The sequence below is a fragment of the Stigmatopora nigra genome, chromosome 5 (genome assembly GCF_051989575.1).
Source record: "Stigmatopora nigra isolate UIUO_SnigA chromosome 5, RoL_Snig_1.1, whole genome shotgun sequence".
NCBI lineage: Eukaryota > Metazoa > Chordata > Actinopteri > Syngnathiformes > Syngnathidae > Stigmatopora > Stigmatopora nigra.
Genome location: NC_135512.1, coordinates 8,547,966 through 8,562,553, shown reverse-complemented (window position 1 = coordinate 8,562,553; position 14,588 = coordinate 8,547,966). Strand labels below are relative to the sequence as shown.

The 14,588-nt window shown below is 39.0% G+C and overlaps 1 protein-coding gene across 12 annotated transcripts in view; it reads right to left on the bottom strand.

Annotated features, from left to right (window-relative positions):
- Nucleotides 1-14,588, bottom strand: part of ttll7 (tubulin tyrosine ligase-like family, member 7) — a 56,395-nt gene that overhangs the window by 5,819 nt on the left and 35,988 nt on the right. For 5 of the 12 annotated variants that reach the window (XM_077717302.1, XM_077717291.1, XM_077717301.1 and 2 more), the window contains 9 exons: nucleotides 13,487-13,567; nucleotides 12,155-12,315; nucleotides 9,665-9,838; nucleotides 8,218-8,324; nucleotides 5,076-5,161; nucleotides 3,811-4,897; nucleotides 1,939-2,013; nucleotides 1,393-1,459; nucleotides 557-636 (listed from right to left, as the gene is read on the bottom strand). In XM_077717302.1, coding sequence (XP_077573428.1) covers nucleotides 5,079-5,161; nucleotides 8,218-8,324; nucleotides 9,665-9,838; nucleotides 12,155-12,315; nucleotides 13,487-13,567 — 606 coding nt within the window. In that variant the 3' untranslated portion in view covers nucleotides 557-636; nucleotides 1,393-1,459; nucleotides 1,939-2,013; nucleotides 3,811-4,897; nucleotides 5,076-5,078. Of the gene's footprint in view, nucleotides 1-556; nucleotides 637-1,392; nucleotides 1,460-1,938; nucleotides 2,017-3,810; nucleotides 4,898-5,075; nucleotides 5,162-8,217; nucleotides 8,325-9,664; nucleotides 9,839-12,154; nucleotides 12,316-13,486; nucleotides 13,568-14,588 lie in introns of all 12 variants that reach the window. The other 7 variants (XM_077717299.1, XM_077717298.1, XM_077717295.1 and 4 more) reach the window with 7 other exon arrangements.

Genomic DNA, 14,588 nt, shown 5'->3' with positions numbered 1-14,588 from the left:
ACATGCATCGCACATTTCTGAGATCAAGGTTTTAATCCTCTGGCCTTCCTGTGGCGTTTATATGAGCTCCCATTGCCTGTGTGAATTTTCCTGCCACCTTCCAAAAATATGCATGGACGGATTGAAAACTCAAGTGTGACTTTGTGCATGAAAGTATTTTCTCTATGTGACTGCAATTGGCTGTCAAATGGTTCTAGTAGTTGGCTAGGATATGCTCCTGCACCCCCCTAAGACCCTATGTGAGGATAAGCAGTTCAGAAGATCAATGAATGAATGTAATTTGCTGAACTATGAACTGTCATGTACAATTAATCAAACCAAGTGTATTGTTATTGTAATATAATAGTCACAGTAGGGTTGCCATCTTCCAGGAAGAAAAATTAAGGACATTTTGTTAGAAGAGCTGGTCAGGCCAATAACCATCAATCTTTGGTTGTTTTGCACATTTGCACTTTTGAGTTACATAAGCACACAGGGAAAAACAATGGTGTTGACATGCTGACTCATATAAAATGCAAATCCAGTCCAGTTATTAACACATAGGACGACACATCACCTGTTACATAGCCAGTGTTTTTCCACTCCCTGCTCCACTTCCATCCCGAAACGCCATCTCAACAGCCCAATTCAGCTCACCTGCCGACACACCATCGAAGCATCATCAACCCAGCATGTATACTTTGCCACATTGTTCTGTGCACTATGCCAGCATTTCATTAGCCTGCTCACACGGTGTCAACTTTACTCAGTAAATCCCTAGGCTGCTTAATTAAGGATCTCTGTTACCACTAAAGAATTCCATCACTTGGAAAAAGTTATTTTTACCTCCCTTGCTGTGTGTATTAAGGACACTGACAGACAATTATCATTTTCTGTTTTCTATCTCTGCAATATGCATCTTGGGCATTTAAGGGTTAAATATGTAAAGTTGTAGCTAGTAGTATAATATTATTATTTCTGAGGGTAGTCTAGAATTTGGAATATTATTTTTTAAAGTAATGGAGCCTAACTGCTTGCCTATCTATCTGCCACCATGGAAATAAATTGTCACAATTCACCATTTGCACTGTCGTGACAAGAAATTATGTGCTTGAACATTGGGCGTCATAGGCTCACATTGAACAAATAATTATGTTCTGTTAGAAGGCGAGCGGACCGGTGGATTGAGTGGTTAGCACGTTGGCCTCACAGCACTGGGGTTGTGGGTTCAAATCCAGGTCGATCCACCTGTGTGGAATTTGTATGTTCACCAGTGTGAATTTACTTCAGGTACTCTGCTTTTCTCCCACATTCCAAAAACATGCATGGTAGGCTAATTGGACACTCTAAATTGCCCCAAGGTATGAGTTTGAGAGTGAATGGTCTTTTGTGTCCTCGTGCTCGGCTGGTCACCTGTTCATGGTGTCTCCCGTTTCTGGTCCGAAGTCAGCTGGGATAGGCTCCAGCACCCACCGCGACCCTAGTGAGGATGAAGCAGTTCAGAAAATGAATGAATGAATGATAAAAGGAAAAATGATTAAAAGAATGAAGTGCTGGTAATTCACACTCTAATAGCAATCCAGAGCGGTTATAATACCTAAGACTTATTTAAGTCCATTGCCCCGTAAACCAATGTACTGCATCTACTTTCAATATGTAGACAAACATACAATATCTTCAAGCCTCATCTTTTATTATTATACTAAAAAAAATGATGAATAGTGAACTCATTGTCGGCTGGCATACCACAATGCTTGTTTTGTATGCTTTTGTCCACATATGGATGTATATTAAACATCCCTTCTGTAATTATGGCTGGATCTTATAAATATTTAAATTGAATATTAACACCCAAACAAAAACGGCATTGACTTGAATATTTTACATAAATCCTTGCATCCATTTACTGGGATCGTTTGAATGCATATGGTGGCAAACACACGCATGGTAAATAAATACCTGAGCTTCTGACTGGGAGAGTCTTGTGTGTGAGTGTTTCTGCGTAGGTGTACGTGTCAGGGTGAGGCAGGAAGCCTGCTGAGAGAAAGGATGTTGTAAAACAAGCAACCCATATAATTGTACTACAGCAGTTGTCACTCAACGTGTCCCTTACCAATGCAAGCATGGCACAGATATGTCAATGCAACAAAGCGGTCAGTTATGTGAAGTCTTGGAAAAAGACTAACTGGAAAAGCATTCAGTGCAGCACAGTTTCTATCAAGGATAAATTCAATGAAACAATTGTAACTTTTAAGCACGAAACTATTTTTCGCCCTGCGATTGGTTGGCCAACAAAAAACTTTGTATTGTTTTGGATGTACAGTGCGTTCGTTGGGGAAAATATATGTTTCTTCAGGTCAGGCTATTTGTGAGTTCCAGAATATTTTCCAACATACCTATTGTCAAGTTATCATTGTTAACAAGCTATAGGAATGTGGCTTTGTATAAGTGTATACAGGCACACTGTATCATTGCAGTATATGTCATCGTACACAGAATGAAAACAGAGCAGACAGAATGTGGACTGACTAACAAGACAGGATACAATAAGGTTTTGATAAGAAAGGTCAGTTTAGAAGGCAATATAAGTACCACTAGCTTTCAGTCTAAAGCTTCTCTCAAAGGAGGGAAAAGAATGGCAGACATGCTTGTACAAATAGGAAAAAAAGACAGCGGTCATTTCATTTATATCAAAAATGACTGATAGAAAATTTGGGATTCTGGCAAAATATGAGTTTGACAGGAAAGAGTCTGAAATGCCTGGTTTCTTATCTTATCTCAAATTGATACCACTCACACCGTTCTCAAACCGGAAAGGTCGGCTTCGGTCCTTAAAACTTCATTACGAGCATCTTGATTAAAAATTACAACAACAACAAAAGTAATTGGAAAATAAGTCGGGATAAAGAAAAATTAAATTGACAAATGTAGGTAAAGGAAGGGTTTTCAGATAGAGAGTGAGATTTGGAAAGGTCACCGCAGAACAGCGTAGCCCCGTTGCTGGGGGACATTTTCTGGACAGCATGACTGGCTCACAGAGACAGATTGTCAGTTTCTACTCTGCATAGGTCAGGGCCAAGGTGGGGCTATAGAACTTTAAGGTCCTGACCTCCACCTCTTCTGCTGACATGACAAGGGAAATGGAGAACGGAGGGTCAGAAGGAACCTAATGTGTTGCTGCCATGCAGGCATGTGCTCATAGAAAAATATACAAAGTGAAGGTGTTTTTTTTTTCTTAGCTGTGTGCCTGTTGTGAGTACAACATGACTGTAGCAACCTTAGTTATTTCAGAAGTCTGTTGTAGGTGTGAATTCTTAAAACATTTATTACCTATCACATTCATCTGTGGTTTTAAATCTGATCTGGGCCCGAATTTTCAGCAAATGCCTTTGGTCTAACCTCTCAAGTCTCCGAATTTGAAATTGATTGTGTTGAACTGGAGTAAATTATGCAGAGAGAAATATTTATTTAGCATTTTGCAACGCTTAGTTTCAATGTATTGATCAACCTCAGCTAACCTCTCGGAGGTGAAAAAACCTTGAGTCAATTTCTTTGTCTAAACCATTTATTGCTCATAACATTAAAAATCCCTTTCCGTCAATGAAAAGATGGTGTCATTAAAATAATGGAATTAAGCAAATTTGGCATTGTAAATTGATGTTCATGTGTTAAGATTATCAGTGGTTTCAAACAACATTGCTGCTCTAGTTTTTGGCACACCAAATTAGTCTTGACATTATAACATTTGATGCTCCTGAATGTTTTCACACTTGTTTTCAGTTCTACTTCACATTCATTCACAAGTCCTACGGTGGTTGGCGAAATACTAACCTTAACCCCAATGAAGTAGATGAGCTTTTTACTGGAACAACCACGCTATCTGGGTTTGCGCCAAGAGTCCTCCTAATCATTCAATGTGCTTCACACGAACAGTCTAAATGTGACAGTAAAAGCGCATACTTGATGATTTTCATCTGTACTCACAAGTGACATTTTAAAGGAAAGTGTCCGAGCAACCAAATAGAACTTCAAGTATAGTCCCAAACCCAGCTGTGGAAATAAAAATAAAAAATTCACATGCAAACCCTTAACAATTCTCTCTGCAAAGGGCATATTTGGAAATGAGAGGTCTGAAATCCATTTGACTCATCGTGCTCTCTTACACTCTAAACATTGTTCAAAATGTTTCCACTTAAAATCCCTGTTGGGTAGGATGTGAACAGAAATGTTGACTGGATATGTCCCTTTGTGTAAACTGGATGATAATAATAAGTCACTATAAACATAAATACTCTGATAAAAGTTACAAAATGAGTTCATATTTCTTGTGAAATCAGAAATAAAACATTTCAAATAGCTTGCAGAAAGTTATATGTTACCATTCCATAGCTGGATTCTGCATCAGCATTAACTGCATTCATGGAAAACCTGACAAAATAAAGAAGTTGATAAATAAATAAAGTCATTGCATTGTTATATTATACTTTCCTTTTTACAGTACCATGAGTTCCAGGTTTAAAACAAGTTGTTAAAAAGAGCAATTACAATGTGAGCGGAGGGACGAGTCCACTGTCTTCTGTTTCTAGAGGATGAAGGCAAAGTTAAGGGCGTTCTGGAGCTCGGCCAACATTAATCAGAACATTGTCCATTACAAAACCTCTTGTTGGTCTGTTTTAGGGTAACACCCCATAGTTGAGTCTCAATGGGGTGAACGAAATTTAAGAGTCTTTCGGGTAAGACTCAGGTGACAGACTGAGGTCAAAAAGCCAAAGTCTTTGAAACCGACATTCCCACGGTGACCTCAGAAGTGTCCCATCCTGGCAGAAAAAAAGGCTGCATAAGAGTGGCCATGGTGATTCGACCAAAGCTGGACTAAGGCCACTTCATGATGAACTGGGAGGTCACTGGGAGGAGATACCTAGACAGATGGAGGGAAGGATGAACATAATGAGAGGATTAGAGATCAGGGTAGTCATGCTTTAGAGGTCAGAAAGCTCTTTTATATTAGTGTGCTTGTGTGTATTTAAAATAATAACGAAAAGGCAATTTCAACTTGAATTCTTAACTCTTAAGATTTATGAACGGAAAATCCTTACCCATCATTCCGTGGTAAAGACTTTTCTATGACACCTTCCACCGAGACAGAGCAGTGAGGCAGCTCCTGCTAACAGCGTTCCAGTACCTGGGAATGAGACCAGTGTCAGGTTGAGATAAGAGTCATGAGGACCTGAACTTTCTTGCCACCCTCTTCAGTTACTGGAAATGAGGCAGATATGGTTGTCAAAGCAATGTCAGATGGGATGATGAAATCCTGGCTATGGTTCGCTGAAACTTATTCAAAATGTCAGGGTAGTCAGACAACATGAGACAGTGGCAAGGGGGAATTCTTCCAGACTGATCATTTGAAAGAATACCTCACATTTGATATCACACTATCTATACCATACCTGCAACAAACAACCTAAAAAATCTTATATAGTTAATAAAGTTAACGAGATAATCCCTGATGGAAAAAGTTGATGAGTTTGTCTAATCAAAGAAGAAACAATGAAGACTGTACAGTGAAGAAAATATCTTCTTTTAAGATGGTGCAGAGATGGAACACACAGTTTTGACAGGTCTCTTTCTTTGGAAAAAGAAAGCTTTGAGACAAATTAGCCACGAACCTCTTCAAGTGTCGACCGAGGGAGCAAAAAAAAGGAAGGAGTGATGCTGCTGGTGTTCACTGCTGCCTCAAACCCAAGAGAATCAGGATATATTCAAATGAACTTCACTTATTCCAATGAGTGTCCTTGAAACAGCTTTGAGTGAGCCATCGGTATCCTTACACCATATCCTCCACTATGACTGGACTGCACACACAGTTCAGTTCTTCAAACGAAATGAAAGTATTTTGTCAGTTTTTGTGAACTGTCTGTTCTCAGTTACTGGAATTTTGGAATGTAAGCAAGGCATGTAAATCACTGTCAGATATATATATGTTTCTAAGTCAATATTTAAAACACATTGAGGGTTAATGTGTGCTGAGTGTTCCTCTGCTCTTCTCCTATGCACTTTGAGCCTATTCTGCCCTTGGAAAGAATCGCTCTGGTGGTAATCATGCATATCTGACATCCGTGCAGGACCCTGCCACTGCTGGGTACATTTAATTGGAGTCTTATTTGCCGTCTTACAGGTCCGTCCTCACTTTGATCACAAAGAAGATCTCGGTAACAACGTGGTGCTGTCATGAAAGCCAGGGGGAGACTTGTTCATGCACTTCTGGTTTCATCTATCAACTGAGACAGAACTCTACTCTCCAGCCCTATTTTTCATATTGCCATTTAAACAGCCATACCTGACAGGCCTTCCATGCCACTCCACACAACTGCCATACTTTATTAAGAGGCCCAACAAACGGATTTACCCATAGGAAGGATAAGAGGGTGGGGGGCTTCTATGATAGCTGACGCAATCATAAACCAAATGGTCCAAAGCAGTTTGAAGGTTATCTACGGCCGAAACCCCAATTAACCCTAATTACTTCTCAAATGGATGAAGGTTCATGGAATCTAAAAGTTTTGTTGCGTCTTGGGGAAGAGACATACCATTTTCGGATTAACAAGTATGTCATTAGTGGATCTATTTAGACAGTTCGTATCATCTGCCTACACGAAGCTGAAGGACTTTTTCTGAGACTCACAAGCCTGTTGACACGTTTGGTTAGAATACTCCGCAGGGAAGGATGCTTGAATGACAAGGCAAGAACAGACAACCTGTAGACTCCAGTAATAGAATCACTTCACTGTCGTCCTATCGTTGGTTTGATTCTTGGTTTGTCCTTTCTTAGGTGTGGGTGTTTGTGACTTTGTGAGCCTGTGGATGTATATATGATAATTTGTAGATACCTAACATATTCTCTCGCTTGGATTTTAAAGTGAATTAGTCTTTTAATGGGGTCTATAATAAGAGATCTTCTTATCCGCTTCAAGTGCATGAGTTGAAAGTATGTCCAAAGGGCAATATTTACACTACTGGTCTCTTTCAGGTTGTTAGTTCTGATTTAGATTAGTATGCCTATTTAAACTGTTCCAAAACTTTTATTCCTTAATATGTTTGAATTACTTCTTAAACTGATTTGAATGAGACAAGTTTTATCCTGCAATTTGTTGTTGGAAACCATGCTCAGCGATTCTGCTAAAAGGTCTTGTTTTTGGTGAAGCATGAAAATAGTAAATTAATTCCATTATAATTTTCTCCAATTGATTTTTTTTAGCCTTTTAGTGTTTTGTTGACCCATAGTGTAAATTAATTTTGCCAATTTGGAGCAATAAATAAATGAATTTTAAATAGTATACAACCATTTATTTATAGTTCCAAGTTGGTGGTAAGGCACTTTCTGGTTCCAGCATGACTATGTTCCAGTACACCTATCAAGATCCATGAAGAATCCCAATTGACTGGTTAAATACACAAATTATGGCAGAAATTGTAATCCAGGCCCACTCTCAGAGCCAACATATATTACCCACCTTTCTCAAAAAAGGACAACAAACTCACAGATGCACACAAAATATAAAGTGGAAAAAATGATAGCTGCAAATGAGCTGAAATGTGATTAGTTTTCATTCCGAACAAAATGGCCAGGCAATATTCCATCTTCTTTTTGGAATTAAATATATAATTATTATTTCTTTACAGTATAATTATTAACTAATAAACAGTATACAAAAGACAATCAAAATATAGGGTGGTCGCATACATTAAATTTCAGAGAGGGTTTACCTGGCAAGTGAATGTTTGGCAGGACTACCGGCAGTCGAAAATCAGCCAAGTGATGCAAAAACTCCTTATTAATATTTTTTGGTTTGGTGCAAAGTGATGCCTAATTTATATAAAATGCACTCAAGCAAAAATGTATTGAATGAAAATCTCAGTTTTAGCATGTGGCAACAGGGTGACGCAAATAAAGCCAGGCTTTATACGTAGGTTGCAGCATTGACAAACTCCAAACACTCTCAATATGCCTTCTTCTCCTTCCTGTCAAAAACGGTGTATATATACAATTTAGAATTGAATCTCAAATCCGAATGAGCCATCACTTCAAATCAAGAGAGAGGAAGGAGAGGAAACCATTCTCGACTGTTGGTGCGCAAGGCCCGGGCATTCATTCCAGCAGTGACAAGCAGAAGCCAGTAATCAAGGGACGGTGCTAGAGTATGAGGGTTAGGGTTTAGCACAACTAAACCAAGCAGAGACCTGCATCAGGGGGCGAAGAGACGGCGGAAGAAGAGGAAGAGGAAGCAGCAACGACAGCAGCAGGAGTGGAGCCATGGGTAGAGGTTGGTCCAGCGGCAAATGGTACGCTTTTTTCACAAGATATATATAGACAGAAGAATTCAGGAGAGACAGGCACATGCATGCTTGAATAAAGTCTCCAGGTTATAGCTATAGCCAATCATAGATACAACACTCATTCTTGTCATGCTTGCAAGAGTTATGAAATTCAAGTGTTAACTATTAAGAATGTGTCTTCTTCCATCTTCCATTCTTACATTAAACAAATATGAGAACAAAACTGAGGCTGATCCTTGAGCATTCAAATACTCTGTGGTTGTACGATCTGCAGTATGAACCCAAGGCTTGCACAGTTCTGGGGCTTTTACACTGTAGGTGATAAGTGATAGCCTGTTAAAATATGCTCGAGAGTTATAAATCATGTAAAACGAGGCCTCGGGAAAAGAGGAGCTCTGTCTCTCATAAGGTCATTTGCTACACAGGCTCATCTGGGCTCTAATTGAATTAAGTAGGCCTCAGGGGAGCCAGGGCTAACCTGAGCACTAATCTGTGGGCCGTTTTTTCCCATTAACAACACACTCACCCTCCCCTCTCTCTGCTTTCTCCTGGGTGCTGGCCCAAAGAATATACGCTTCAAAAGTTCACTCACTAAACTTGAGCGGCTGCTTTCCTGCAGGTATCAACCTAAAAGAGGATGATTTTTGGTGGCCTTCATTATATCCTCATTGGGTTTTTGTGATGGAAGTAATGGCTCTGAGGCTCTTTTAAGGAGGCGTGCTTCCTGGGAAATTAAAATGTTTAACATTTTCTTGACCGCATTAAGACTCTATCACTCTGAACCTATTGCAGAGAGCAATATGCACACATTTAAAGTCAGGTACTGTACTTCTGGTTCTGGATACGGTTAGATTTCACTTAATTCAAGAGGAAGAGCAAACATGTTGTCCATGTTAGGTAAATGATATTGAAAATTAAATGCATTTTTTTTAGCACTCTATTATGATAAAGTGGTATGTTTGGTAGCAATGTCAAATGAAGAAATGCTGAAATATTTCAAATCTAAGGCATCGTTTTTGCCCCAAAATTGATAAGTGCTTGACTGTTACGCAAGAGGACATTCTGACTGATTGTCTTGCGTCTTTTAAATCCATGTGGACCGGGCAAAGAAACTAAAGAAACTCTTAATCCATGTCTGTAGAATTAAGGCTCAAAGATTTGTGTCAAGATTTTGGAATCCGGAGAAAAACTTGACTTTAATCCCAGCCAAATCAAATGTATCCTTTACTACTATACGGCTACGCAGATGGGAAGCTTACTATACAGTACATAAGAAACCCTTTAAACAAACAAAGAAACTTTTTATAAGATGATTGGACTTTACAAGAAGTCTTTTTTTTCCACTTCTCACCTGGTGTCATCCCATTCTGGGCTGAGTCCAGTCAAAGAGCCTCGGGATTCAGAGACAAACTTGTAGACAACTAATAAACAGTCTCGGCACAGCTGCACCAGCCTGCGGCAGCATTGCATCTCCTGAGGCGAAACCACCTCACTGGTTTTCCTGAAGCTCGTCTCCCAAGATGAACTAAAGGGCAAACAATAAACAAAGTTTACACACTAACATTTAAGATTTCTTAAAAAATGACTTTTCTTTACAACAAACTTTCAGTTTCGAATAAGGTTAGTGATAATATACAAAAAGTATCTTCAAATGGTGGACCTTGCAATGAGTCCAAACCAGATCAAGCTCTTATGTGGACCCATGGTCAATTCCTATTTAAAATGATGTGCAATGCTATACAGTTATTTAGGCAAAATTCCACAATAAGCGTGGACTGTTTTAAGAGTTTGTGTATATATGCTGTTTAATATTCCTCTATATATTTGAAAATTAGCTTTTGTTATATACGTAGTGTCATGTCTGTTTTAACAATTTGAACATTCACGTTTCTTCTGTCTTGCAGATGTACAGAAAGAGACCGTTGCACAAAGAGGAAGGGTGAAACCAATCCAAGTACAGTTAACACCTTTTTAAACCCCGGACATACCACTGACTGAGATCAAGCTTCAACATTGGAGCTACACAACCCTGGGTGGTATGTTTGATGTCTACCCTCTTCCACTCATTGGGGGGGCTGCGAGCTAACTTCTCTGAAAGGCTTCAAAACGGTTCCATTCCCCAACTCCTAAACGTTTTCAAAGTCTGCTAAATTCATCGCCCACAATGCAGCTGGGATGTTTGATTGTTGCTAAGTCCCTTAGATAAAGTATCAAACAAGCGCCAGAGAGGAGCAAGGTGGAGGAGTTGCTCTTGGATTGGGATCAGACTTTTGCAGTGCTCTTCTTTACTGTGGCTGCGTGACACCAGGACCCCCTGGTGTGTCCATCCATGTTGGGGCGGTAACCCGCTGTTAGGAGATGTTACATGGACAATATACAAGCAAGCTAGTTGGATCAAGCAGAGCCTGCTGTGATCACACAAAAGCTCCACAAGGCGCAGCTGCTGATGGTAGTAGCAGAAGCTAAAATAATCCTTGTGGGCCGCTGAGCCAAAAAACTGTCTTCAACCATTTTTTCTATTATGTCTTACACCCAATGACAACATTAACTATATGAATTTGCTTGCTATTTGCTTTTTTTAAATTATGCCTTCAATGGCACTTGTTGTCTAAAAGTGGTTAACAACTTTTATTTGACTTTTCAATTAAAAGTATTTCATATGCCAAGTATTTTTGTAGTTCCATTAAGTTTCCATTGTTATGACAACATTGTCATCTGAATGCAAAGCATTGCAAAATTCAAAGAGTAAATCATTTTCTGATTTTTGTCACGCGTAAACTACAACTCTGCTATGTATATCTGTATCTTGTGTTCCCATTTCACACACAAGGTACATTAAACTGTTTGTTGTTCTTGCAGTGATTCATGTTGCAAACTGTGGTAAAAAAAGTAGATTCAAGGAAAATGTTTCAATAGATCATCAAAGTCTCTGATAACAAGTTAAAGCAGAGGCAGTAACGATCCATCAATTATTTTCTTTCAGTGCCAAATAGTGATTTTTTTCTTCCTCTTTTACCTGTGAAAGTGTCCTGAACAGCAACCAAGATTGGTGACATTAATTTGCACTCTGTCTCCACAGAGTTGCATGTTTGTTTCATTGCCAAAAAGTTTGAAGGAACCTGCAGGAGGATGTGATTAGGTTTGTCAATCCCGGTCTGCCAGTTTGTGTTGTTTCCATGAACAAACTATATATACATCGAATTACTGCTGCAGTCAGAAAGACTCAAGCATTGATGAATAATGCGACAGTGGTATTAACATACTTTCCTGACAGTTTGGCAGAGAAATAATTGGCTTGCTGTAGCACTTGTTTAGGAATACTCTTAAAACTGCTTACCTAAACAGTAGGATATCATCTAGGATCTTTAACAATTGAGATGAAATTGTATCAATTCCCTTTCCATTTCCAGCACTCCATTCTTATCACTTGTCTTGTCATACATTCCAGTTTCCACTCCATGTTTTTGTGCAGTCAGATTATAGTTTCTGTTTTTTTCCAATTACATTTCATGGGCAATTTAAAATGTTATACTCCGCATGTTTATGGGATATGGGAAGAAACCGGTGCACCCGGAATAAACCCACGCAAGCCAGAGGATAACATGCAAACTGCACAGAGTGAGAAAGCTGGGATCGAACCGTCAACCTCAGAACTGCCAGACTATTGTAATTGTTCAAACCTTTCAAGACATGCTAAGGAAGGCCAGAACATTTTGAGAAAAAGCTCACTTGTTCAAAGTATGGAACATTTGCACTCACAACACAAAGCATAAAGTCATCCAAGCAACAGCTCATAGCTCAAAGATATTGCTGTATTGACATCTCTTAGTACAGTACTTACCCAGAATTAGAGAAGCAGTTCCAGAGGCCCTGGCCATGACTCCAGAGTAGTCTTTTAAAGACACGGTTGAACATACGGTACAGGTGGAGGCTTTCCAAATCTGGCTCTTTCCAAATTCGCTGTAATGCTAAGCGCACGTTGTTCCTCACAATGTCCAAAACCTGTCAGAGTATAAAAGCAATAGGCAAAAATGAGACAGACAGAGGAGTAATCTGTACTTTTCTGTGCATATCTATCTACTTAAGAATGATTGAATAGCTGATGCAGCCACTTGTTCAACATGTACAGCTGTTCAACACATGGGTTGCACTATAGGGCTTTCTTTATGTTGCATCTTTAATTAACCATCTTGGCATAAATGTTCACTCTTGCTCACACAACATATGCCAACGAGTATAGGGAGGCATCATGATTGTGCACTTTGTGTGTAGTCTGTGGAGGTAAAAAGCGCCAGTGGTGAACATTGGTTTTAGAACTAATTGCTGCAACCACGTCAGTGTTTTGACAGAATATGTCAAAATGTGCGGGCACTTGGACCAGCCTTCCATCTTCTCTTCAAGCAACACCTTTTCTTTTCCACCCACTGTCTTACTTTTTTATAGTCTCCAATCACAGAGCTGTGCAGTGGCTTTTTGGACTTTTGATTCCTTGCTCCTCATTACTGACATGCCTGACAGATTGTACGCGTGTGCATGTGTAGTATTTGCGTCACGATGAGACAAGATTTGCCTTCACCAACAGGCGAGCCAGACTTGCATAGATGCTGTCAGACAAACTGATAGATGAGTACACACACTAACACAGACATGTTTTGGTATGGTAATCAGATGGCAGGAGCTGTGGGCGCTTCATTCCTGACCTCTGCCTGGTTCTTATTAGGCTGCTCCACTCCAAATCAAACATCAGCGTCACCGCAAAGGCAAGCCCAATGGGGGGAGAACGTGCCGGCTAAGAGATGGCATCATTAGGGGCACGCTTACTGGATGTCATTTCAAATGTTGCCCTGTCTTGTTGTTTGTTTACATCCTCTTTCATTTTTGATAGCTGTAACGGTGAGGTAATGAGCTTGATTTTGAATGTGTTCAAATCCTCAAATGAATGTTTGGTCTGACAAATATTAAAAAAAATTAAAGCTATTAATCGCCAGTATGTTTAGGGGATACAAGAGTTTTGGACCTTTGACTATTACATTTTTGTAATATTACATTTGATCAATATAATTAATAATGTTAGCTTGATTTTAAAACACAGCTGTGGGATGTCCATTGCATTCTTTACATAGGAAAATGTACAAAATGTAACAATATGCATGATTATATGATAGCTGCTTACCTTACGTTGTTTAGTCGAGTCCAACTTTACAAGCCAATAGCTGGCTACCTTTGGTTTATGGTATTTCCAGTTATCAAGGATCTGTGGATGAAATACATTTTTTTTAAAAATTAACCATAAAAATATCCATACATTTTTAAGTCGTACAACAAAAAGGATTTCCTTACATGAGTTTAGCTCAATATAAAGTATGCATAACATATTTAGAACTCATTTCAATGTTGAGATCTTAATTAAAGAAAGGGGGGAGCATTAAAGCACCTAGAAAATATAATTATTTTTAAATCTGTGTAGAAAAAGTAGTCACCAATTAAAAAATGTACAAAAAAATAAAAACATTAAAATCTGCAATACCATAAAATGATGATAATGTTTGGCTGAAGCTAATGTTGCCATTATGTTAAAAAAAAAAAATCTACATCCAATGATGGAAAAGAATCTATTCAAATTTCACTTTTAAATGCATATTACAACAATTCCTAGAAAGTGGATTAAAATTTAACATACTCAACTTGCTTGCTCCATGTTTCTTCTCAGTGAAAATGTGTGCTCATTTGTTACAACTTTATAATTTATTGTTTTTATATAAAGATTACCATCAATTAAAGCACATAAAAATCCTTTCACCTTTCAGGGGTTGCAAATACAACTAAATGTAATTTAAGGGCATGAAGGCCAATTAGTTCAGCATGCAAATATCGAGGCACTATGCTCTCCACTTGAAACCACAGCAAAAATCAAATGAAGTCTAGAGCCTTCAGCGTGGGTGCTCATCTCCCTTTTTTCTGCTGCCCTCATTAAGGATTGTTAACATTAAGGATGTGATGTTAATTGACTGACATCCTTATAGCACAAATGTGTGTTTACGTGTACACGTGCAGCTATTCTTACGGAAACAAAGCAGACCCTGTAGTTTGACGCTAATGAGCAAGACAGATAGAATTGAGGTCTTTTTTTTATTAGTATTTCCCATTTCAATTTGACTAGTTGACCACAGTGTTTTGCTGCTACTTTGTAAGTCAGAGTTAAAGAGGGTCCAGAGTCCGTCTGTCTTTTGAGCACCGTGGGGACTCTGGTGCTGAGCAGACAGCTGGTTCTGAGG